The 24647-nt window shown below is 40.6% G+C and overlaps 1 protein-coding gene across 4 annotated transcripts in view; it reads left to right on the top strand.

The window, feature by feature from the left end:
- Nucleotides 1-24647, top strand: part of GRK3 (G protein-coupled receptor kinase 3) — a 316600-nt gene that overhangs the window by 95036 nt on the left and 196917 nt on the right. For all 4 annotated transcript variants that reach the window (XM_083146472.1, XM_083146488.1, XM_083146479.1 and 1 more), the window contains exon 2: nt 6761-6837. In XM_083146472.1, coding sequence (XP_083002598.1) covers nt 6761-6837 — 77 coding nt within the window. The remainder of the gene's footprint in view (nt 1-6760; nt 6838-24647) is intronic.

A 24647-nucleotide genomic window follows, 5' to 3' on the forward strand; every position in this document is an offset into this window, starting at 1 on the left:
GCCGAGACTCTGCGTGGATGCAAGACCTGTTTCACCCTCGTCTGCAGAGTTTTTATCTTCTCCAATGGTAAGAAAACCTTATCCTCGACTGTGTCGAAGATGAGACAGAGAAACTGCAATCTCTGAGGGTTTAGTTGGGATTTTTTAAAATTCACTATCCATCTATTTTGAACCAAAAAACTGCAGGTTTGGATAGCGTCGGCTACAAGTTTCTCCTGACTCGAAGATTTGAGGAGGAGGTCGTCTAAATATGGGATGATAGTTATTCCCTGGAGACGAAGAGCTGTGATCATACATGCCATTACTTTTGTAAACACCTGAGGGGCAGAAGAAAGGCCGAAAGGAAGCCCCCTGGACTGGAAATGGCGGTTCTGCACCGCGAACCTTAAGAATCTTTGATGCGGTTCCCAAATTGGAACATGTAGGTACGCGTCCTTTATATCTAAGGAAAGGAGAAATTCTCCCTTTTCCAATGACGCCACTACCGACCGGATAGATTCCATTTTGAATTTGTGGTAGCACACAAATTAGTTCAGTTGTTTTAAATTCAGAATCGGCCGAACAGAGCCGTCCGGCTTGGGCACCACAAAAACGCTGGAGTAGTATCCCTTTCCTTCCTGGTGGGCTGGCACTGGAATAATTACTCCTGACTCGAGAAGAGTCTGTATGGCGCCGCATAGAGCCAATCTTGACTCGATGGACGTTGGAAGACTTATAGGAAAGAATTTGTTTGGAGGCGGAGTGGAGAACTCCAGCTTGTAGACCTGCGAAACTAACTGGAGAACCCATGCATCCGTGCAATGAGTCCTCCATGTCTCTGCAAAAAGCAACAGTCTGGCCCCCAAGTGAGCGGGTAGACAGTCATGCCACTGACTTTTCAGTGGACTTGGTGTCCCTATGAGGGGTAGCGGAGGAGGACTGCACTGGTCTGGCACCTCGACCTCTGCGGCCTCTGAAGGAAGAGAAACCGCCTCTTGAATGACCCCTGGATGCATTACCTCGAAAGGAACGAAAAAGAGGGTTTACAAACTGTCTCTTTGGAGCAGGAGCCGAGGACGGGGGGTATGTAGACTTCCCTCCTATGGCCTGGGAAATAAGTCTTTTTCAGGGCCGAACAAAACTTCTCCCGTGTAAGGAAGCACCTCTACCGCTTTCTTAATCTCTGGCTCAGCCTGCCAAGAGCGTAGCCTAGCAAGTACGGCTGAGGCCGAGGCCTTTGCTGCTAAAGTAGAAATATCAGATGCCGCTTCACTGACATATGTGGAAGCATCTCTTAGACATTCTGCCAAACACAACAGCTCATCCCTATAAGAGTTTTGTTCAAGACCTCAGATTAGGTCAGCAGCCCAATTCTCCATTGCTCTGGCCACCCAAGAAGAGGCGAGAGCAGGCCGTAAAATAACACCCACCGTGGTGTAGATATTTTTTAAAGAACCATCCAGGCATCTATCTGGAGCCTCCTTAAGGGAAACCGCCTCCGGAATGGGGAGAGTGGTCTTCTTCGACAGGCGTAATAAGGATACGTCCGGCGTGGGAGGGGTCTCCTACTTTGCCCTTGACTCTGTAGAAAAAGGGTACAGAGTGTTGAGTCTTTTAGACACCTGAAATTTTTTGTCAGGAGATTTCCAGATCTTGAATAAAGGATTATCCAATTCTTCAGAGTCTGGGAAATTTAGAGGCTGTCTTTGTACCCGACCAAAAATAGATACTTGTGAGGGTACCGATGTATCGGCTGTGTTAAGGGTAGAACGAACCTCCCTTATAAGACCCTCAACACCCAGGGCGTCTTGATCATCTTGGTCATCTACTACGGGATCCTGATAAGGGTCATCCGCATCATCTAGGTCTACCTGAACCTCATCGTCCGATACAAACAAAACAGAGGCAGCCTTCCTTTTTGCTGTTCCTGGAGAAGAGGACCTAGCTGGAGCAACAGTTGTTATAGCCTGCTGTAAAGAAACAACTGTAGAGGAAAGTTGAGTTAACTGAGACTGAAAAACCTCCTTGTCCTTTTTGGATGCTGCTAGTTCGGCCGTTAAATTTGTTAGAATGGCCTGCCAAGCATCAGGAGTCTGAGAAGGAGGTTGAGGCACAGGGGACTGAATAATAACTGGACCCTGTGAAGCAGCATAACATGTCTCACAAAGGGATACCCCCTTTATATGCTGCGTGTATTGCACCCTGCAGGTTTTGCAGGTGTATACCTTCTGTGCTGCTTTTGAAGAGGTACCTCTTCCTGCCATAATACACTGTTAGAACAGGCAATACAGGTAGTAGTACCCACCACACAGACAAATCAAACAATACCCAAGAAAAGGCTATGCCAGATATGAGGTCTGTGCTACAATAGGGAGAGAGGAGCCACTACCCTCCCGATTACCTTATTTCCAGAAGACTGAAAAAATAAACCCCTTCAGACTCACAGTAGTCCCTGTGATCGCAGGGGAGAGCGCTGGCTGGGCTGACCAGGGACTGGAAGACCAGATCTGCAGACCCTTAGAGAGAGAGATGCTGGAGCTCCGTACAATGGCGCCGGCAGAGAGGGAAAAGACCAGCTCCGCCCCCTGCTTATGCGCGCATTCAGTGTCGGCAAAAATTAAAACACTGAGCTAGCAGAGACTTCCCAGCCCTGCTGCGCTAGCCGTCCTATCCGCACCGAATGCTGCGGGCTGAAATCCCTCTCTCTCTCTGCGGCTAGCGCGCTCCGATTAGCTGCCCCCCCCTATGAAAAGCGCACAGCGCCGCTTACCAGCAGGCAGCCTCCTGGAGAACGGGGGAGACGCCATGGACCCGTAACGCTGAGCCGCGTTCAGCTGCGGCGGGTCCCCACGGCATAAGCTCTGGTGGCTTGGGTACTGGAGGAAACACTGCGTGCAGTGTCGACCGGACCCCTCCAGGGTTTTCTGTGGCAGACAGGCTTCCTGATCTGCCTCAACAACGAAAAAAAGTAAAAAATAAAAATAAAAAATAGAAAAATGAGTCTCCCTATGGAGACCCTGCCCAAGAGACCGACTCCTCCGGGCACTTTTTTCTAAGACTGGGGTCTGGTGGGGATAGAGGGGGGAGGAGCCAGCCACATCTAAACTTTCTTAAAGTGACGACTTCTCCAGTACTCCAACTCTATTCCCATACGTGAAGACTGCAGTGTCCCCTGCTGCTGAGGGAGAAATTACTGGTACAGTAACTGACATTGCAAAATATGTCTACACTCTATATTATAATATATGGAATAGGTGGCTAGAATCCCCCTTTGCCTTAACCCTTTGAGTGCCAACATCTCTGTGAGAGATATGCACAATATCTCTATAAATGCCAGCATCGCTCACATTTCTATATAAATTGAAATAAAAAAATGTTGTGTAAAAAATATTACATTTCCTATATAAGTTAACCCTTACAGGTCATTGTGATGAATAAAAATGTTTGCTTACCAATTTTCACAAATGCACGCAAAGGGTTCAAACTTCCATAATGCTAAACAAAAAAATTTTAATATCTGAGTTAATATTCCAATTACAGCTAAGCTACACTGAGAGAGGGTGTATTTGCACAAATACTACTAATTAAACCATATGACACAATACTACTTATTAAACCATATGCCACTTATTAAAAGGACAGTCTACTGTTCTGGACTGAAGTAGAGCCCATATTTTTTTTTTCCTTCTCTTCTGAGTTCTGGGTGGGATTTTGTTCCATTATTAATACAGCTTTTGAATTGGTATTGCACTTTTATCAGACAACCTTTGAATATTAGCCCTGTGACAATTTATATTATTGCTAAGTACAGCAGTATTGCCAGTACCATGTCTCTAATGACACCACTGATAACTTGTAATCATGTACCGGTTTAATTACTTTTTTTGTTTTATTTTTTTATTTATTGTATGTTATGCAAAAACTATACAATGTCCTAAAATATTATTGAATTAAAAAAAGTGTGTGTATGGGAGCCCGCCTCCCATTCATTTCAATAGGACCCATCAGCGATGCATTCGCATTGCGATCCCAAAACGGTAAGCTGATATACACAGCAACAACATAGCAGGACACATCTGTATATTAATGCTATCTGGATGTATGGGATATATGGCTTGGGAGTTCTATTGTGCATGTGTTGTGTTCATTCTAGCACCCGCTATCTTTGAAAATTCATGCAGTTCCTCTTCCCTGCTTGGGGTGTCGCTGTCTGCTGTGGTGTTTCTAGCACAGGTCTGGTTTGCATATCAGTGCTGATATACAGACCACACTGTGCTAGAAGCACTACAGCAGACAGCGACACCCCATGCAGGGAAGAGGAACTGCATGGATTTTCAAAGGTAGAGGGTGCTAGAATGAACACTACATGTGTATCCATCAAACTGCACATATACAGTCCAAGTCCGGAATTTGCTTTGTACACTGTGGCCTATCCCTAAAAAAACACAAACTGGTTAAAATCTCAGACAAGGGCAACTGAAATAGTGCTGGATGAAATGGTGCGCAATTTGCTCAGAATTTAGTCAGTTTTCGTTGATGCCTTTTTTACCCCCCCCCCCCCCCAAAAAAAAAAAAAAGCTAAACATTGTCTAAAAAGGACTTAAAAACAGACAAAAATGCCCACATTTGAATACACAGGGATCGAAATCGAATACCCCAGTTAGTGTTAAAACCGATTTGCATTGCGCAGTATATCTATATTGTGGAGGCAGTGGCATACATCATGGTGGGACTGGCATACTAATGAGGATATTGGTGTTGGTCTACTTGGCTAATTGGTTATATGCTAATATGTAGGCCATTTTTTCTATACATATGTGTATTTATAGTACTATATTTATGTATATTCATAATCTAATCCATTTAATACATACAGTACATAATTCCGTTATCTGTTTTTTTCTTTTACTGTGCATGTAAAAAAATGGTTGGCTTCTAATTTTTTGCTATGACTTTTCACCTATTAAGTGTTCCCATTAAATCTCAGCATACCTTTTAGAGGAACAGTAAAAGTAGAAAGTCAGAGGCCGTACATATATAATCCAAACCTTAAGATGATTTACTGCATACTGATTTTGCTGAAGACCAATCTTTTATCCCGATTAAAAGCAAATGATATCCAGATTCACTGTAATGAATTAGCACATAATAGGAGATTGACCTAGGCAACAGATGCAACAGTAGAACGGCTTGCTGAGTGTGATTTAAAATGAATATATTCAGAGCATTATCATGAAAATGCTTGATTTACAAGGTTCTGCAACATTTTATTCAACCATAGGCTTCAGACTGTTGTTATAAAAGTATTATTATTATCACATTTTATTTATAAGGCACCACAAGTGTGGACTAAACCTTAAGCCCTGTACACACTGGGCAGTTTAAGCCATTGTCACTGGCTAAATGGCCGCAGAGCAACCATATAGCCAGTAGTATTTTTTGTGTTGTGGGAGATAAAGCACTAGGAGCGCGCTCCTGCAGTCAGACCTTAGAGCAGGCATGTCCAATGTTGGCCCTTCAGATATTGTGAAACTACACATCCCAGCATGCTTTGTCACAGTTTTGCTATTAGAGAATGCTAAAACTGTTGCAAAGCATGCTGGGATGTGTAGTTTCAAAACATCTGGAGGGCCAACATTGGGCATGCCTGCCTTAGAGGTGGCTGGTCACAGGAGCATCCTCCTGCGATTGTGGCTAAAAATTGCTTGTCGCTGGTGCACAATGCACTGTACACCAGCAACCAGCGATTTGTAGTCAAAATGAGGTAGAGAAAGAATTGCTGGCAATTTTCTGCCAAATTCACTGCTTGCTGATGAAAACGGTATACTGAGTAATATGGTCTCTGAGCAATATATTGGCTGGCTGTTTATCACTTTCCATTTTATCACTTTTTTAAGTTTGATACATCTGGCCCATAGTACTGTATCAGGGATGGTCTTGAGCCCCCCAAAAAATAAATCCCAGATGTTGCTGGCTTTTGGGGCTAATTGCAAAGACCATGGGGAATTAATTAATGTGGGTAATTGAATATCAGCCTGAAAGTTCAATGCATGGTTAAATTTGCCTAAAATATCTCCAGTGTTTTTGATTGTTTAGCAATTTAAATTTTCAGTTAAAAAATAAGATGATTCGGCCTCTGTTTTTTTTTTTCCGTGGTCTATTCAGCATTTGAAATTAAAGGCAGTTACACAAACACCTGCAGATGCCATACATGCTGTAATTATGATTATTTTAACAGAATTAATTGTAAGCCAATCAGGACAGACTGTAAATGTGATGGTGATTTTGTGTACAGGCATCTGATTCTTAGGAGTCCATGGGTGTATTCAATTGTTATCACCTGTCCCAGCATCCATGGTCAACCCCTGGCCATATTCAATAGTTTCAGCTTCGGCTTGCTACCCCTGGGGATGGCGAGCTGGAATGTGCAAAAAGTCACCAGTTTAAGTGTACAAATGGGATGTTTTGTGTCGCATCCATTAGTTTGGTTGAGTTTAGCTGCTATGTATGGCTAAACCCAACCATATTGAGCATTATATGTGCAATAAAAACTATCATTTGAATATCACCTTGTGATCTCCCATAACTTCAGTCAAGAGATGGGACACGATTAAACAATTGAATGCACCCTTGTGTCATTAATGTTTGTGTAGTGAAAAGGAGACTGTAAAGCACAATTGAATCTTTTCATCTTGACAGCCTGGATAACTTACACCAATGTAAATGCCATATTTGGTGATATAGATGGGTTAATAATCATTATCCACTTGTTCGATTTCAGCATTCGAAGTGTCATGCAGAAGTATCTGGAAGAACGAGGTGAACTGACCTTCGACAAAATATTCAACCAGAAGATAGGTGAGAGATACATATTGTGTTTTTATACTGCTAATGATTTAATTCTTAAACAATAATTTGTCTTACAGTAATCCTTATTTATTATTTATTAACAGTTTCTTATATAGTGGATACATATTACGCAGCGCTGCAGAGTATAGTTAACAATCGCATTAGTCCCTGCCCCAGTGGAGCTTACAATCGCAGATGCAGTTACTTGCTCCGGGTAACAAGTGTCCCCAACATATGCAAAATGAGTAGTAAAGGTTTTACTTATCAAAGGTTAGAATGGCCATTGATAAGAGACATGCTGTATAGCCAATTAACCTGAGTACATGTTCTTGCAATTGTTGTAATTACTTATTATTAGTCATGCACGGATCTGTCATCCTACATCTTTGCTGCTGTCACATGCATCTTAGTTGCAATGCATAGTGACTAGGATGCATGAGGAGACTGTGCCAATTAATTCGATCTACAGCATGACACTTGTATATCTGTGTGTAACGGAGTCTCTGAATCTATATATGAATTGTAGCAGCCGCAGCTTTTTTACATTACAAGTTCTGTTCTGCACCATATACAGACACGTCATAGACCATATACAAGTGTTTTATATGAAATGTATCTGGTGCTATGCGACTAGGACACATTGTAGACACAAAAACATTCTCAACATTAGCAAAGCTGCACGGGACCTGGCAACTCACTCACAGCAGGCATCTCCCTGTTGCATGGTGTATTGAGGATAGATGTATGAGGACTCCGCTGTATTCTAAAGAGTGGACACAAAAAATAAAAAGCAGACACACAAATGGAATGTATGGAGGGATCTTAGGGCTTTAATATTCTCAAGTATTTATAAATAGGTTAATGCATGTGGAAAAGTAACATTGTACAGATTGTCTGTCACCATTGAAATGTGGATGATTTAAACCATGACATTCCAGAAATCTGTAGTTAGATGTGTAGTCAAGAGCCAGTAGTGTGCATTAAATTCAGTAAGTAAATGGACTTGAAGGTATAAAGCCAAGGTGATGGACAATAAGGGAAAAAAGTTGTATAGGTAAAGTACGTGTGTTAAGGAAAGGCAGCATGTTTCCATTTCTGATCACATTTTTCTGAAATGCATATTTAGATTAGCCATTATAATAGTTCAGCCGCAATATTGGCATTACATACCATTGTGATTATAGAAAGAGGATTACGTTTATTAAAAATGTTATATTGCTACAGTAACATTTGCTACACACCTGCAGGTATGTGTTTGTATATACACAAGTAGGTCTAGTGTGAGTTTTCACATTCAGGGAGCGAGCAGGCGGCATCGGCTGTGGGAGGAGGCAGCATTTAGGTGGCGCTGCTGCATCTTCCATAGAAGGACCTAGGTCGCTCAACACGTGTTACCCATTCACACTGCCCAGCAACCCAGATCGGACCCGGGAATAACACTTCTTTATTCCCGGGTCGGATTGCCAAATTGCTTTACCTGGAATATTCAAAATTGCCCTTTCACACCCCACGTCGACCTGGCAACAGCTCGGGATTGACTCGGGTTTTTTGTGCGATGTTAAAGGGGTAAAAGTCATTTATGCAGTATAATTAAGCATACAAGAACATAATATTTACACTGCCTGGTTTTCTGGTGATAACAGGATGCTACTGCAACACCTTGTTAATGTCAGATCGTGATAATAAAGTATATAATATCAACATACAAGTGGATTAAAACACGATTTTGAAGTTGCCAATCCACTCGGTGTTGGTTTAGCAAACAAAATCACCTCACTGGTTAGGTCAAAGCATTTTTCATGACGTCTGCCAGCGCCTCTGGTGTAAATGTCTACAATAGTTTAATGCTGAAGACCTATTAATTTGAGATGACTGTGATAATGGGATATTCCGCTTTTTATATTTTAGTGTGACTTATTAATTTGCATAATCAGGAATGACTTGTTTCTGACTTTATAAACTTTCTGCTTTATTGTAGCTGTTATTGCAGATTCCAAGGGAAATTTGGACAAGAATAGGCTTGTTAACTTTTTTTCATTTGGATTCTGTCCCAGCAATGCCATAGAGCTAAAATGAATCGTATACTTTTATATTTATGGCTATAAATAAATGGTTCCCTGGGTGTTCGGAAAAGAAGGTTTGCAGTTATTTGGATAGTTTTATTAGAGCAATTGATCTTGTCGATTTATTTCTGTAATAGCTGGATCCCTTTGGCTGCACATTATACAGTCTGCTGCGCAAAGCTATACTTTTAAATTGACTGTGTGGGGAATGCGGTCTGTGCTACTGCTTATAAACATGTGACAGGTCAAACAAGTATGAACATGCTTTTTGCTTACATTATCGTGGGATTTGTTGGTAAGGTGATAATCTAATAGGATATTTGGGGGAAATAATAGAATGCGTACAAATTAAGGAATCTATTCTAAACGCCTTCAACTTCTATAAGCGTGGTATTCTGTGCAATCCTGACAGCTGCGTGAAATTATTTGGCTTAATGTCCATACACACTGGGCGATTTTGCCCAGTGTGCATGGACAGCGATGATGGGGAAAATTGCTGGGCTGATTTTCGCCCATCTAAGCGATTTTTCCCTGTGATGGACACGTTTCCATGTCAGGACGCTGAGGAAAGCCATCCACGCCACCGCTCAACTGCTGGTAATGGCAGCAGAGGGGCGGCTGCCGATCATGCAGGAGCACGCATCAGCGCTCATTGCTCATCCATGACCTGTACACACTGGGCGGCCTTTGAGCTGAAAGCAGCTCAAACAACAAAACTAAGCTGCTTTTACATCGCCCAATGTGTATGGGCCTTTATTGATTGCTTTCATAACATTATAATTTTTTGTGGTCTTGCAAACTCACATGAAACTCCCAAGCTCCCCATTTGTATAAGGAGAAAAAAACTTTTTGCGATGCGAGTAGTTGCACACAGCGAAGCGAGATGTAGGTAACATTTATCAAGTTCATCAAATTCTATAAAAGTAGCAGCTGATTCTTGATTGGCATACTTCTTTACTCTTGCATTGCTTCGTACATTTACCCCTGTGTTCACACATTGACCTAAAATTGAATTGCCCCTTAAGTATTCATATGTAGGTGGCACCACAACAGTTACTGTGAGTAATGTGGAAGTTTCACCTATAGGCCATGTTAAATATTGGTGTGTCTAAGTAATGGCTGGCAATATTAATTTGTGCTGCGAGTGTATATCGTACTTGTCGTGAATAGGCCCATGAAAAGTTTTGGGTGCCCAGAAGCCAGAGTTGTTGCAGATTTATGCTAGCCCAGTATCAAAGCATTGAATTGCTCCTGTTAGATGCCCATCACTTAAAGGGGGTGCCCTTAGAAGCTTTTAGCTATACTTAACCCTTTAGCGCTATATGACTGCATCAGGGTCTTTTGTGACTCTTTTTTTCCATAAAAATGCATCTTTATCTCTAAATGGATAGGATGCACAAGCAGTTTTTACTGATTAATAGGATATGCAGCATGCTATACTCAGTGTATGAATGTGGCTGCATCTGCATAAGAACGTTACAGTGTTATTCAGGAAAACACCGTAACATAGCATTTTCTTTTTCTTTTTTTTTCTAAATGTATTTATTACTTCTGGTTTGATTGTTAAAGTGTTAATCTCCAAGTAAACCAGATTTAGCTCTCTGCACACTTGGGGTGCAGTTTTTTCCTACTAGTATCTTTTAATTATTAACCTCTCCTGATCTTCTTGAGATCGATTGTGCCAGCTGGCGTGATGACTTTTAGAGATAAGACTGCAGCATGAATGAGCTGCTTAGCATTACATGTAGGCTAGCTCTGCTATTCTGTCATATAGCAGATCAATAACACAGAAAGATAATTGTAGCAGTTCCACTGATGGTCGGACTATTGATGTCTTAAGCAAAATTTAGTAAAGTATATCTCTCAGCAGCATTTGAGAAATAAATATATGCATGCATACATACATACTTAATATTTAATACAGTATATACGTAAATTAATTCCGTATTTGCTTCTACCAGCCATCAGAATTTTCGTTTATACTTTGTTGTTCTATTAAGTTGTAAGTTTGCATACAGTAATTACTAGTATCATTTTTTATGTTGGGTTACATTATGGTGCATTAGGATACTCGTTAGAGATATGGTTACTAGTGAAACAGATGGACAGCAGTAGTTTGCAGTTATAGGTAAAAACCTGCTGTTGTGACGTTTCTTCATCACTGTCATGACTCTTCCTTCATACATTAACTAACCTCTGCTCTCCATTTCTTTTGTTCCTTGGATAATTCGTTTTGTTACTTTCCACCGTCAAAAGAATGTCATGGCAACATATCGGGCAACCGGTAATTGTGCTTTAATATTTTGCATGGGAATGATTTCCTGTTGGTTGGCTATTTAAAGCACCACCCTGTCTGTCTGTGAAAAGGGCATGGATGTGTTTTTAAAGACTTGCTTTGAGCAGTTTAAAAGGATCATTGGTGTTGGAGGTCCTTAGTGTCTCTGTAATACGAACTTGATAGAATTCTCTCATCTTCGCGTGGTTGATGTTTGCATATCGATGGTATGCAGAACACATTTAATTTATTTTTAAAATTGTTTATACATAAAGATAAAGAAAATCATTAATCTCCTTTTTCTTTTTAGAGGTTTGTTTTTCTTCTCTCATTTGTAGTTTTTTTTTAACACAAAGCTGATAGGTGCACTTTGTTGCACCCAGGAAATCTGCTCACTGCAAGCGAGAACCTTGAAGAGCTATATTTTGTAATTATTTTTCTTCTGATCAAGTACAGAGAATATTTTTATTGCTGTTGTTGCATTATTGCTACTAGTTATGTATATATCATACATAACAATAACAACTCTATATATATATATATATATATATATATATATATATATATATTAGTATCAGGCGTAAATAATGTCACAGGTTTATTAACAATTATTAGAATGCTTCACTAATAGATGCGTGATACTGGAAATCAATACTAGGAAGTTCAACCAATTAAGAGAGCGCACTGTATAATTATATTTTTATGATTTAATGTTTAAATGTGCAATAAAATGACACATTTATCATAAATGAAAACAAATAAAAAATATCCTTTGGTAAGTGTTTTGTATTTTTCCTTTAAAAAACTGTTTTCTGACAATGTCCAAGGGTAATACGCACAAGCGGTGTACTCCACCTCTCTGGTTAAGTGGAAATATATATATGCCCATATATTTTATATTTAGTTGATACCATTTCCAGATGAATAAACTTTTACCTTTTTGTATTCCTTTAAGCTCTTTGCCCAATTAGAGTCAAGTGTCTGTTTCAATCCAATCTGAAACCGAGGGACTTCTATTCACAGCAACATAGTCTGTATAAGCAGGTGATAATGCTCACTTACGGAGGAACAGGAGTCTGCCAATAGCGTATGTATGCGTCTCCGGCAGCATTACCTGCAAAGTATATGGGGAATTTCAACACAGTCACTCCGGTGCCCATCAAACCACAAGTCACTAGGCCACACCCCCCGAAGTTCAGGAGCATGCTGTGCCCTCGGATGCAGCATCAGATCACATTACTCCTCCCTTTTGGGAAATAGAGGCCATTGTTGCCCCCTTTCTACCCCAATCGCTGACAGTCTGCAGCCATAGTGCGTCCAACAATGCAGCACCTGCACAGGACAGGTCCGGCACATGCACTGTACCTGATTGCTGTACCTTGGTACTTTGGGTTATATGCTGTCAATACTGCCAGGACCTGAATCAGGCCTAAGCCATGGAACCCTTGGGTTTCCCCCATGAGTTAACCCCAGATGGTGCCTTTTTACTTGTTCTCCTGAGGCTGCAAGGAAAAGTACACAGACTGAGATTAATGCCCAGCGTGGTAATTCACCTCAGGGTAAACCAAATGGCTAATTCAATTTGCCCCTTAGGCAGGATTATTTATAAATCAATGACCATCCTAGGAATATCTTTCCCTATGTAGGCCCTCCCCTAATTTAGAGCTTGGAGAAGAAACTTTATGGTTTTTACCCCCCACTCTAGCCTTGGATGAAAATCAAGGGTGTGTGTAGTACCCCTTCCACACCTAGTGTGGGTTTTGGAAAATCTCAGGTCATATGTGAATGGGTCTATTCATGTTTCGTCATGTTTGACTTTGTGACCCTGTTGTTTACTTATCTATTTCCTGGTCTGTTGCGGTGCGAAAGGGTGTTCCCAAGCTATGTTAAAAGGAGAGAACCCTGGTAAAGACCAGCGTCTCAGATCTTTGGCACATGACCCAGGTAGACTGATTGACACCTACAATCTGGCTTGCTTCATATGACAGGGTTAAAAACACAGGTGAATCCATGTCCAGTTCTGACCAGTATTTCAGTGTGAAAGAATATTCCTTCCTCTAACACACATCTTCCTCTGCCAATTAAGTACAATTAATTCTGACCCAAACAGAACCTCTAAATATCGCCCCCTATCTCAGCTCTTATGCTCTTCCAAGCTAATTGAGAGACTTTCCTATACACACACACACACCTCACACACTTTCTTAACTCACACAATTTATTGGACCCACTTCAGTCAAGCTTTAATTTGCAACACTCCACAGACAGCACTGACTAAGGTAGTGAATGTTCTGATCTAAAGGTTATTATTCTTCACTTATTATTCTCAACTTCTCTGCTGCATTTGACACTGCTGACCACTCATTCTCATACTAATACTGCAATTCCTAGATCTTAAGGACACCGCCCTTTATGGTTTTCATCGAACCTATGTAATCGCTCTGTTAGTGTTCCTATCTCTAAATCCACCTCCTCCTTTTTGTTACCCATATCTATTGAAGTATTGCATGAGCTCCGTCCTAAGCCCTGTATACACTACAGGAGTTTTTACAGGATATTACTCAGAAGAGCCCTTCTGAGCGATATTTTTTTTTTTTAAACGTGTAGTGTGTATGCTCATTATCATTAATGATGCTCATTCTAATGCTTATGACCCCACCCCCACTGTCAGCTGGATATGCAGGTCAATATTGGCAATGTATCTATCAACCTGCATGTTCACTGGAATCCTGGTGACTTCACTAAACGATATCGGTAATATTATAATTCAGTGTGTATGCTCAGTATCGTTCGATATGGTTTCCGGGAAAGCCTGATCTTGCAGCTCAGCCCGGAAATTTCCGTGCATACCACCGTAGTGGTTAGTCCAGACACTTATTATGTACCGCATTTTCTCCTTACTGGTCGCCCCAATACAAACACTTATCACTACAATCCATTTCGAAATCCAGCTGCCAGGCTTCATTAACAGTCTTAAGGCCAGATGCACTAAGCTTCAAAAGTGATTAAATGGAGATTGATAAACAGCCTGCCAATCAGCTTCTGCCTACCATTTTGTAAACACAGTCTCTGACATGGAAGTTAGCTTATTGGCTGGCTGTTTATCCCTTTCCATTTGATCATTTTTTAAACTTAGTGCATCTGGCTCATAGTCTGCTGCTCCACTCTGTCAGACACCACATTGGTTATCTATATTCTGCCGTATTCACTATAAAATACTTTTACTCGCACATAAAGCTATTAACCAAACTACTCCAACATACACATCTATGCCTATCTCAAAATGTCTCCCTCCAAACCTTCAAGTGTTCCATGAAAATTGACCTCTTCAGACAACCGTATCAAATTCTGGAACTACCCACATAACTATGATAAGCTGTCTTACCCAATTACATCCCCTCTATACAGTCCACGCATATCTAGACATTTCCTCTTCACTTTTACATCCTCCTGACCCCAGGCCTACATTGCTGTGTGACCACCAAGAATCTCTGCAATCTGACAAGCATTCAAACACAAGGATAAAATTTTCCTATTGCATAATGGCAATATATTGTAAGTTTGCAACATGGACTTTCTTATTTCTGTGTCTGTCTGTTATTCACCCAGTTTATTTATTTTTTTAAAACAATTGAAAAAAAATTATTTTTATTATACAGAGACAAAAACAATTTTACACAAGGAAAACTTTAAAAAAGTACAAAGAAATGTATCATCAAATATAACCAATAATGAAAATAAACAAGCAAAAATCATGGAAACGCAGCATTTTCCAATAAAATCACAGTGTGCTCCCTGTTGTAAAATGCGACAAAATGTGCTGCGATATATAAGAAACTGGTAATTAGTAATAAGATTCTGGATTATTGTAGTGGCAGAGCCACAGGAAATATGGGAACCAGCTTTTTGGCAATAACTCCGCTTTATACTTAGATTTTGTACTTTTGGTGGCCTACTGACCACTAACCAGGCATTGTATTGTCTGGTCAGTTGACCGCCAGAAGTCACACATTTATGATCAGATTAGCAGTTTGTGACATTTGTACAATTTATACAGGGTATATTTGGATTTCTTTTTTTTTTTGTTCTTTCCATTTCGTTGAGCCAAAAGAGCACAGGATATCAAACTCTGGCCTCATGACCCCACACAGTGTATGTTGTGCAGGTCTCCTCACGGAATCACAAGCGAGATAATTAGCTCCACCTATGGATCTTTGAAAATGAGTAATGTATGCACCTGTGCACCTGCCGGGTGACCTGGAAAACATGAACTGTTGCCTTTCCAAACAAATTTTTCAGCTTATACAACAGTAGTCTTTCCTAATAATAGCTTCTTTATGGGGAAATATAGCTAAAAATCAATTGAGATTATCCAGTTGTCTCCAAGGGACATCCTGTTTGTTGCATTTCCTGATAATTTATCTGCATGCTGAGAACTTGCTTGAATTTATGCATAAAGAGAGAGTCAATTGTGCCATCTGATTTTAACATTTTCCAGAAAAGACATTATTGAAGGTACGAAATCTCAACACATTGAAGAATATCTGGGGTATCTGTATGAAGCAGTGATAACAATTGAATTGCGCCATTGGGTGCCATTTTCTGGTTGCTAGCACGGAAACAATTGAATAGTGCCCTCTGTTTTCTAAATAAGTAGTGTGCAGTATTCGTGCTGCTCAATTAGACTGCAAACCATTTCATTGTTAAAATAGTAAAACAACAAGAAAAACAGCAAATTGCCTGATTATATGGCTCTATGTACATTTTGTAATCCATTTCCATGAGTTTGCTGCACACCTATGAAGGTAAACATGCATTACTAGTCTTGCCAACAGTAGTTATTGTGAGTTTTTATTATGTTAATATATGTTGCAGACAAGACGTGTTACATATACTGTATATATTTTTTTAACAACGTTATATAATTTCTACATTTACTGGTTTTTAAACCATGGAATTACTACTTTGGCGCCTCTTGGTCTTTAATTACCTTTAATAGAATAGCCCAGTAGATCCTCCATTGTATATCACATATTACTTTATTAGTCCGTTTTTTTTGTATACGGTTACCATGACCACCATTCCGGGACTGAGAGATCCACGTAACTGAGCGTCGGCTGAAGTGGGCGGTGGTTTCCGGCGGAGTTACGGCATGGCGCTGATATGGGCGGATATGCGTAGCGGCACTTCCAGGTTCTGGTTTGATGTTTGCGGCCTTTCGTGTGCGTTCTTCCATCCTATCACTGTTCCCCTCTTTTGGTATAAATATCCGGGTTTGTCTACAGGTCTATAGCACATGATTAATGTGCTCACTAGCACAGAAACGCCCGTTGGGCAATGACCTTTGTGGAGGAGGACCGTGATATCCATTGCTGCTAAGTATTCTTATGCACTTTATTGAATCTTTTTGGGATGGACTCCTTGATGTATTATGTCACTCTGTACTTTATTATATGCTGAGATAAAAACCTTTTTTGTCCAGTGGCACACTAATATGTAGGTTTCAAATATCAGATTAATCAGTGGAATCTTGTGAATCACATGATTAAGATGCACGAATGAGAACTTCCCCTGTTTAGCTGGTACAGGAGTTACCTACATATTTTGGCCTTTTTGAAGTAGAAAATGTGATTGAGTATCCAGTTTTAAACAAATGGCTAATTGGCTGAAGTTTAACGCAATGCTATGATTTATTCAGGTGTTGGGTTACGTAATCACAGTCCAGTGAGCTGCTCTTGGCAGAGTAACAACAATTAAAGTGAGAAGATACAGCTTAACGCCAAAGAGATAACATTGCACTTAGTGCCAGCATCCGAAATGTACCTGATCCTAAACCTCGAGGTCATGCTTTGCATAGATAAGTGACATTGATCATGTTTATAGCGGATATTTTCCTGTTTTTACACATTTAGAGCTCCAGCTTGTCGTACAATACTACCTACAGTACATGTGGGGGAAAGGCCAAAGGGATTATTAGCAGATGACTGATGGCTTGTTAATATGCTGCTTTCACAATAATATTAGAATATAAGAATATATTATGGATTCCTGTTCTACTTGCCGTTTTCTGTGAAATCCCATTTTTCTAGAGAAGATAGTCTACAGCAGCACCCTTAATGACAAACTGTATAAGACATAGGGTTTTCTAGTTCGCATAATGCAGTACGTCGCTGATTGCAGCCCTTTTCATAAGCCTGTGTGGCGCACAAGTCCACCAGGTCACCTGTGATGTGACATTTGGTGATACATGAGGACCACGTTTGGGAACCATTGGTCTAGCTCAATATTCAAAATGACAGAAGCTGATTGGTTGCTTTGGGGAACTGCTCCTTTTTATCTGACTACAAGGCTTTATATATATACCCCACCTTACATTTGAAGGAGTCATGTAACAAGTCAAAATTACAAAAAAAAAGAAAAATGTATGTTTTCAGTTCTACACATAACAATCAAAAAGTGTATTACAAATGAGACCACTTCTTGGCAAGCAAGTAGTAATGCTAGTTACAGTTAAGCTGACCATACACTTTTGCGACTTATCCAATTGGAGAACAAGCGATCCCGCTTTGAGCCACTTAGGACCTTCCCAGGTGTCAGGATCGCATGCAATATGTATCGTATGCATTCCTTTTGCTCACAATAGTTTGCATGCGATCCCAGACAATCCTGACTGGCTTGGCTGGCGATGCAACTTCTGTCACCTGCAGCTCATGCGATCCTCAGGCTCGATGCAATGCACACGGAACCGTGCATTGCATCAGTCCGGATGTCAATCACATGCGATTTGGACGCTTTTCATGTGATTTTTTTTGCCGCGATTGCATGAAAAGAGACCAAATTGCATGTGAATCGTCCTAGTGTATGGCCACTTTTAGGCTAGATATTAATAAAGTTGTTGTGTTTTATTGTTATTATTTAGTGTGGGCCAAACCTTCCATCCCAGGCTATGAAAAGAGCACATACAAGGGGCTAAATGTAATAGGGTGTTAGAAGCCAGAGGATCGGGATTTTGTGCAAGATTTCCCTTATTTAAAAAAGCAACAAACAACCTGGTTTTGCTTTGTAAATGACTACTGCTTATAACAATACTGTAGTTAGGTCTGTAGTTAGGATTATATGGTCTGTCATTTTTATTTGTACACTATGTTGTCCCCATTTCACTACACAGATTCTTCATGTAGGCTGAAGAAAAAGACAAAATGTTGCTATATGCCAAATAATACTTGCTAAATCTACATAGTGTTAGTGTTCGTTGTAGCACCTTGCACACTGCAAAACTCATGTAGTTCCTCTTTACTGCCTGGGTTGTCACTCTTTTTCTTTGATGCAAGAGCGCAAAGTACTTCCATGGTGGCCTTTACTGGTTTAAGGGTCTGAAAATTTACATGGTTTACAGATTGCCAAATCAGTTGCCAGTACTGTATGAACTGTATACGTGTGTGTGTGTGTGTGTGTGTGTGTGTGTGTGTTTGTGTGTGTCTATCGCTCTATCTATGTTCTACAACTAGGTCTTTTAATTTTTAAAGATGAATCTGTAAACAAGACTTTGTGGGATATTCAATTCTGTGCCATATTTTTTGCTAGTCGAATAATTGTCACTTTTCACAGTTTTTCGGTTAATTTTACACTCCACTTATTTAGCTAAGGTGTAGATTTTTAGATTGTAGAAGATTCCATCCAGGTCTAAAAACGCGTTGATCAGCGAATTACTCCTGGATCCACATATTTTGTAGAAATTACACACTTTGTGGACTATTTTAGTAAACCCAAAAACTGAGGCAATTGAATAGGAAGTATGTTTATTTTTTTGTCTTACATAAATGAATACCTCCCCTTTCATTGCATATTGTACTGCCTAGGTTCAGCATGTTGTTATTATATTGTCGTCATATGCTATTACTATATTTCCGTTGTGACAACCGTTTTTTTTTTTTTTTCAACTTGTGCCATTGTTTTTCTGGTTGAGGATCTGTAGAGAGGACGCTAACGATCAGGGATCAGCAATGATGTGCCCCTTATGTAAAAGTCTGAATATCTGGGATGCCTGGAAGATGTATTCAGTGTTATCTTTGCTGTAACAGCATTAGCCGTATGTGGTAGTCATTCTGTGGTCTTATGACTTTTCTACCAAATGCAGTACTTTGAAGTGTGACACCACATATGATCGTGTACTCCGTTAACTTTGTGTCAACTTGTTGTTTGTAGAAAACCGTTGCTAGAAATAAGGTAGCTTTAGTGTAGCTGGCATTTCAGTTGAACCACATCTTAAGCAATATTACTGTATGTTTCTATAGTAACACAAGGTGGAGTACAAAATGTTACCTTCTCTAGGGGGATTACTGTCATAAATACTCATTTTTGCAGCCAGGTAATCATTGTGCATGCTTATTTCCCTGGCTAGTAGTGTGATTGATGACTCTTCCAAGTTGTTTTGGTTATAAACAGGAGTTCAGGTAACATGAAAAATGAATGAATGAAGGCATTGCGGTCTTGCCATTTAAAAAGGCTGACAATCTAATGTTTATCTGTAATACAGACATTCGGTTTGAAGATTGCATGTACAGACATTAAGGGGGATATTCAATCACCAGCGGGGAGATGGCCGCCGGGCCCTATTCAATGCGGTCTACCCCGACAGCATTGAGCAGGGTATCTCGGCAGAACGAGCCCGACATCACTAGCTGTTGGGCTCGTTCTGCCGAGAACGGCCGGGAAGTGACGAGCTGCCAGCTGCAGCTTGCCTCTTCCCATCCGCAACTTGTAGCCACGCCCCCTTCTCGCTCCCCGGCAGGTGGGACATTGAATCCCGCCTGCATGTTCTGCAAGCTCGACTGCCGTGACACTCACATTGAATACCCCCCTAAGTATTTTTTTTATGTTATGGTTATTATTGTGTGTTGTGTTTTAATTTAAACTTTAGCTTTCCAAATGCGAGTTATGCCTGCACATAGATATTACTAATTACAGTTTTATAGTCCTGGAAAAAGTGGCTCGCTTTCACTGTTTTGCATGCATCCAAAGGCTGATCTATGTAATGTTTTGTAATGCAATGTCCTGCGTCAGCAGACAGACCAATAGGGGAGAACCTACGTTGGCACTGACTGTGTATATTACATGGGGTGGGACAGCTGAGGTGATCTGGCATATAGTCCATCCATTTCACTAGTAACTTTCATGCCAAACATGTTAAGTCACACAGAGTATATATTCCCTGCAGAGGGCCTGATTCAGATACAGTATGTGCACTAATTCATGCATTCATCTGCCTCCCCCTGGAAATGTATTGAGATGTCCACCAGCACCTGTGTACAAACACATAGCAGAGTCACAGATTCTTTGAAGAGGAATACATATGATATCGCAGTGGTGGAGATGTCAAGCGGTCAAAAAGTATCATGATCAGAATAATCCTGACAGAGACTGTTTGTAAGCGAATCGTCTCCCTCTCACCCCTAAAGGTGGGCATACATCGAGCCGATTTGTTCATATTTCACTGATGATCTGGTCACCGCCGCCCGCCCCAGCACTGATCTGATTAACGCTGCTGCCCCACTGCTTCCTCCCCAGCCGGCCACTCATTTTAGAGCCGCCGCCCGCCCCCACTGCTCCTCACCGCCCTGCAGCGCCCCGTTATTTTTTTTTTACATGTGATAAATCGCATGCGATTTATCACATGTAAAAAATGGCACATGTAAAAAATGGCACATCAAGTCCTAAATTGTATGTGAGCCTCCCGGGGAGCTGCCGGGCGGCTCGGAGGAGAATTGGGTCCGACTTGTCCTTAGGACAAGTCGGCTCCATGTATGGGGGCCTTAACCTTCCCTAGCAGCAGCCTAACCCTCCATCGCCATAGCCTGACCCTAACCCTCCCTGCTGGTGCCTAAACCTAACCACCCATACCCCCCACCTAAACCTCACCATACAGCCTAAACCTAGCACCCCCTTGTAAGTTCCTAACCCCCCTCCCCGCAGTTGAACTAGATTTCCCCCCATTAGTGCCTAAATCTAAACCCCCCTTTCCTGGCCGCATGCTAGCCCGTCCAGAATATTCAAAATTGAAATGATTAATTTGGACTTGTGCAGTGTGACTGTGTAATCAATGGCACTGCGTGCATCTCTGAATCAGGCCCTGAGATATGACAGTGCAGTTTTGTTGGCATGAAATGCCATGACATTTACAATCTGGACTTTTAGTATGCTGGAACCTGTTTAGTTTGATTGCAGAAACTTTCCTTGTGTTTGTGGAATTATTTCTTGCAGTCATCGGGTTAGCGTGAGTATACGTGTCTGAAACATTAATAGCAGATGATTATTTGCAAACACTGCCAGTGGATTCCTTCAAAGGATCACCATCATTTCTCTTTGTTGCTGTGCAAATAGAACAGGTTTTACAAACATCCAAGGATAATAGGAATAATGACTCTAAAAATAGAAAGGCTTTACTAACTTCTCTTAAAAGACAGCATCAAAGCTGCAAGAACATATTCATGGTTACAAGTTCTTTTTTTGCTAAATATATTTGCTGCAGTAACCATGAAGCTATGTGCACAGAGCTTTCATTTACAGCTATCTTTTCCCCATTCTGTGTTTTTTTTATTTTTTCCTGATCGGAGGGTGCCCAAAAAATATTCCTGGGTCGGCGCAGTTCACACTTCACTCTGGTGCAATGCCAGCACTAGGAGATGATGTCCAGAAACTCCAGATCTCTCTGGAAGGCTGTAAAGGAGCAAATTGGCATTTTGCCGGAGGGGTGAGGGTTGTCTGTCCCCGAGGATGTCGGCAGTTACAAGCTGTCACCGGCGAGATGAACAGGGAGAGATTACAGCCTCGCCATATGAAGTGGTGATGAGGTTACAACCTGAACGATCCAAAGACACGGTTTGGATCTCTGTTATTTTTTTTGACCAATCACCATGCTGTAAACCATACTACCTGACCCTCTCGTCAGATGAGGGAGAAAATTCTCTTTTACTGGACTTCCCTGGCAATGTATGATTGCCATCATCTGTGGTGAGCTAGTTAATTGATCATACATTACCAGGGAAGTCCAGGAGCAGAGCATGTCCTTCCTCATGGATAGGGTCAGTTAGGCAAGTATGCTGTAAACTGTTCCAAGCTCTAACCCTGCAAGTTATGTGGGTTCGACTCCTGGGTTACTGGACAAATTTTTTTTTAAAAACCCTTTACCACTAAGAAATAACCGGGTTGATGCGCGTACATGTACAAAAACCTGAGTTTTTTTAAGACTGTGGAAAAGGGCTATCCATGTAAAGATTGACTACACATATACGTGAGTGCACAGTGATAAATGCATTTTCCAAAGTTATTACAGGTTGAGTATCCCGTATCCAAAATGCTCGGGACCAGGAGAATTTTGGATAACGGATTATTCCGTATTTCGGAATATTTTAATATTTCAATTATGTATTTTGAAGTATCTTGCATGTATGCTGTATAAACACATAAAATACACACAAATATATTTTATTACCACACAAAATACACACAAATATATTTTATTTGTTCAAAAAACAAGGTTTCAAAACATGAAACAAAATTTGTGTACTATCTCAGATATTGAATTTGAAGGCCAAGCAATCATTTTCTTGCACATATATAGTGCCAGTTACATATCATGTCACCAGTAGTGCTGTTACAAATGTCCTCAGTGAGTTTTTAGCAAAAAAAATATTTTTTATTCACTTTCTGGAATGTATGGTTTTCGGAATAATTCGGATAACGGATACTCGGATACGGGATACTCAACCTGTAGTAACTTATTTTGTGTCCTTATGGCAAGGTTTTCTTTTAATAGACCCTCTATTTGTCCATTGACGTTGAAACCACCCTGTTCTTAAAAGCAAGCATGCCCCCAGGGTGTGTTCTGTTTGTGTCCAGAGTATAATTTCCATTTACGGTTTCAGTAAAGACTGATATATTGGAGTACTTTGCCTGATAGTGCTTTGCAGCATGTCAGAGTTAGCATATATATGGTTATTTTTCTCTTATTTTCCCTAAGGAAGATTTATATGGGAAAAGAGTTTCTAGGCACATGAACTGCAGTGCTGAGCCAGTTGTTGATGAACTCTGTGGTGATCCTACCCCCTCCTCCTTTTATTTTTTCTTGTTTTGATTTTTAAGAACAGTTGAGCCCCTGCCTCCAATATTTTATAACACAATGGTCTGAAAACTATTATAATGATGATTGTCCCTTTAGTCGAGATCGAGCTAATGGATCAATGTTCGCCATGTCATCGGTCTCTTGTAGTTTCTTTCAAGTCCTTCATTTGCATGTTAGTGTTCGCTTTGACAATGTCCAACCATCGTCTATGCTGACGTCCCCTTTTTCTTGACCTGCTTATGAGACCGGCCATTATTGTTGTTTCTAAGGAGTTGGCTCGCATTGCTTGGCCAAAGTATTAAAGCCGTTGCTTGCTCATATTCCTTTCCAGTGATGAGTTTGATTTAACCCGCTCCAGGATGTTGTTATTATTATTTTGTTTATAAGGCGCCACAAGTGTTTTGCAGCGCCGTACAAAGGAACAGTACAGGGAGATTGAAACTTAACAGTACAGTAAATAAATAACAGAAATAGAGTGCAGGTAAAATGAATGCCACAGTTCAATACACATTACAGCTTAAATGTACTGATGACAGAAGACTAGCGGCCGCAAGGAGCACACCACTAGTGATAACATGCAGGAGTACCCGGAGGAAACCCACACAAGCACAGGGAGAATATACAAACTCTGCACAGTTAGGGCCCTGGTTAGAATCGAACTCAAGACCTCAGCGCTGTGAGGCAGTAATGCTAACCATTACACCATCCATGCTGCCCCTGTCTCTTTTTGAAGATCGTATTTATTATCAAATATAGTTTTGCAGTTGAGGTAAAAAAAATCGGGATTGTGTAATAAACAGGAGAAGAATATTGCATAAAAAAGTTTGTTTATTACGAAGTGTAAAATGCTATACTGCTGGTTATTTGGGTTCCCTTTCTGTATCTTTTCCTTTAATAAAATCTCCAGAGATCCCTTTTCTCCTTTGTTACCCCATTGGGCTGAAAAACTGACATTTATTTTTCAATAAACAACCAAAAATCCTGATCTAAAGCAGACATAATAATTTCCGCTAGTCCCAGGCATGGAGTGAACTAATTGTGAACTTTTACTGCTAATATAAATTCATGACAATCGGCTATTTATTTCCAATAATGTCCTTTGATGGCAGACCATGAATATTGTTTTTTGTTTGGCTTAGTTGACTATTAATATATCTGTTTACAAAGTATTCAGAATAAACTATTTTGCCCAAGTATTTCCATGCCGAGGGCTGACTTTGTTATAATTGAATATTGTAGTAGTAATAAAAAAAAAATGTATGCAACCAAATAGCGGTCAGGTCAGCTGTCTGGTCAAAACAGGCCCACGGGTCATCAATTTGGATTGTCTTAAACTAGTACAATGGCCATGGTTGCCTGG

Source organism: Crinia signifera, chromosome 1 (assembly GCF_055691185.1).
Source record: "Crinia signifera chromosome 1, ASM5569118v1, whole genome shotgun sequence".
NCBI lineage: Eukaryota > Metazoa > Chordata > Amphibia > Anura > Myobatrachidae > Crinia > Crinia signifera.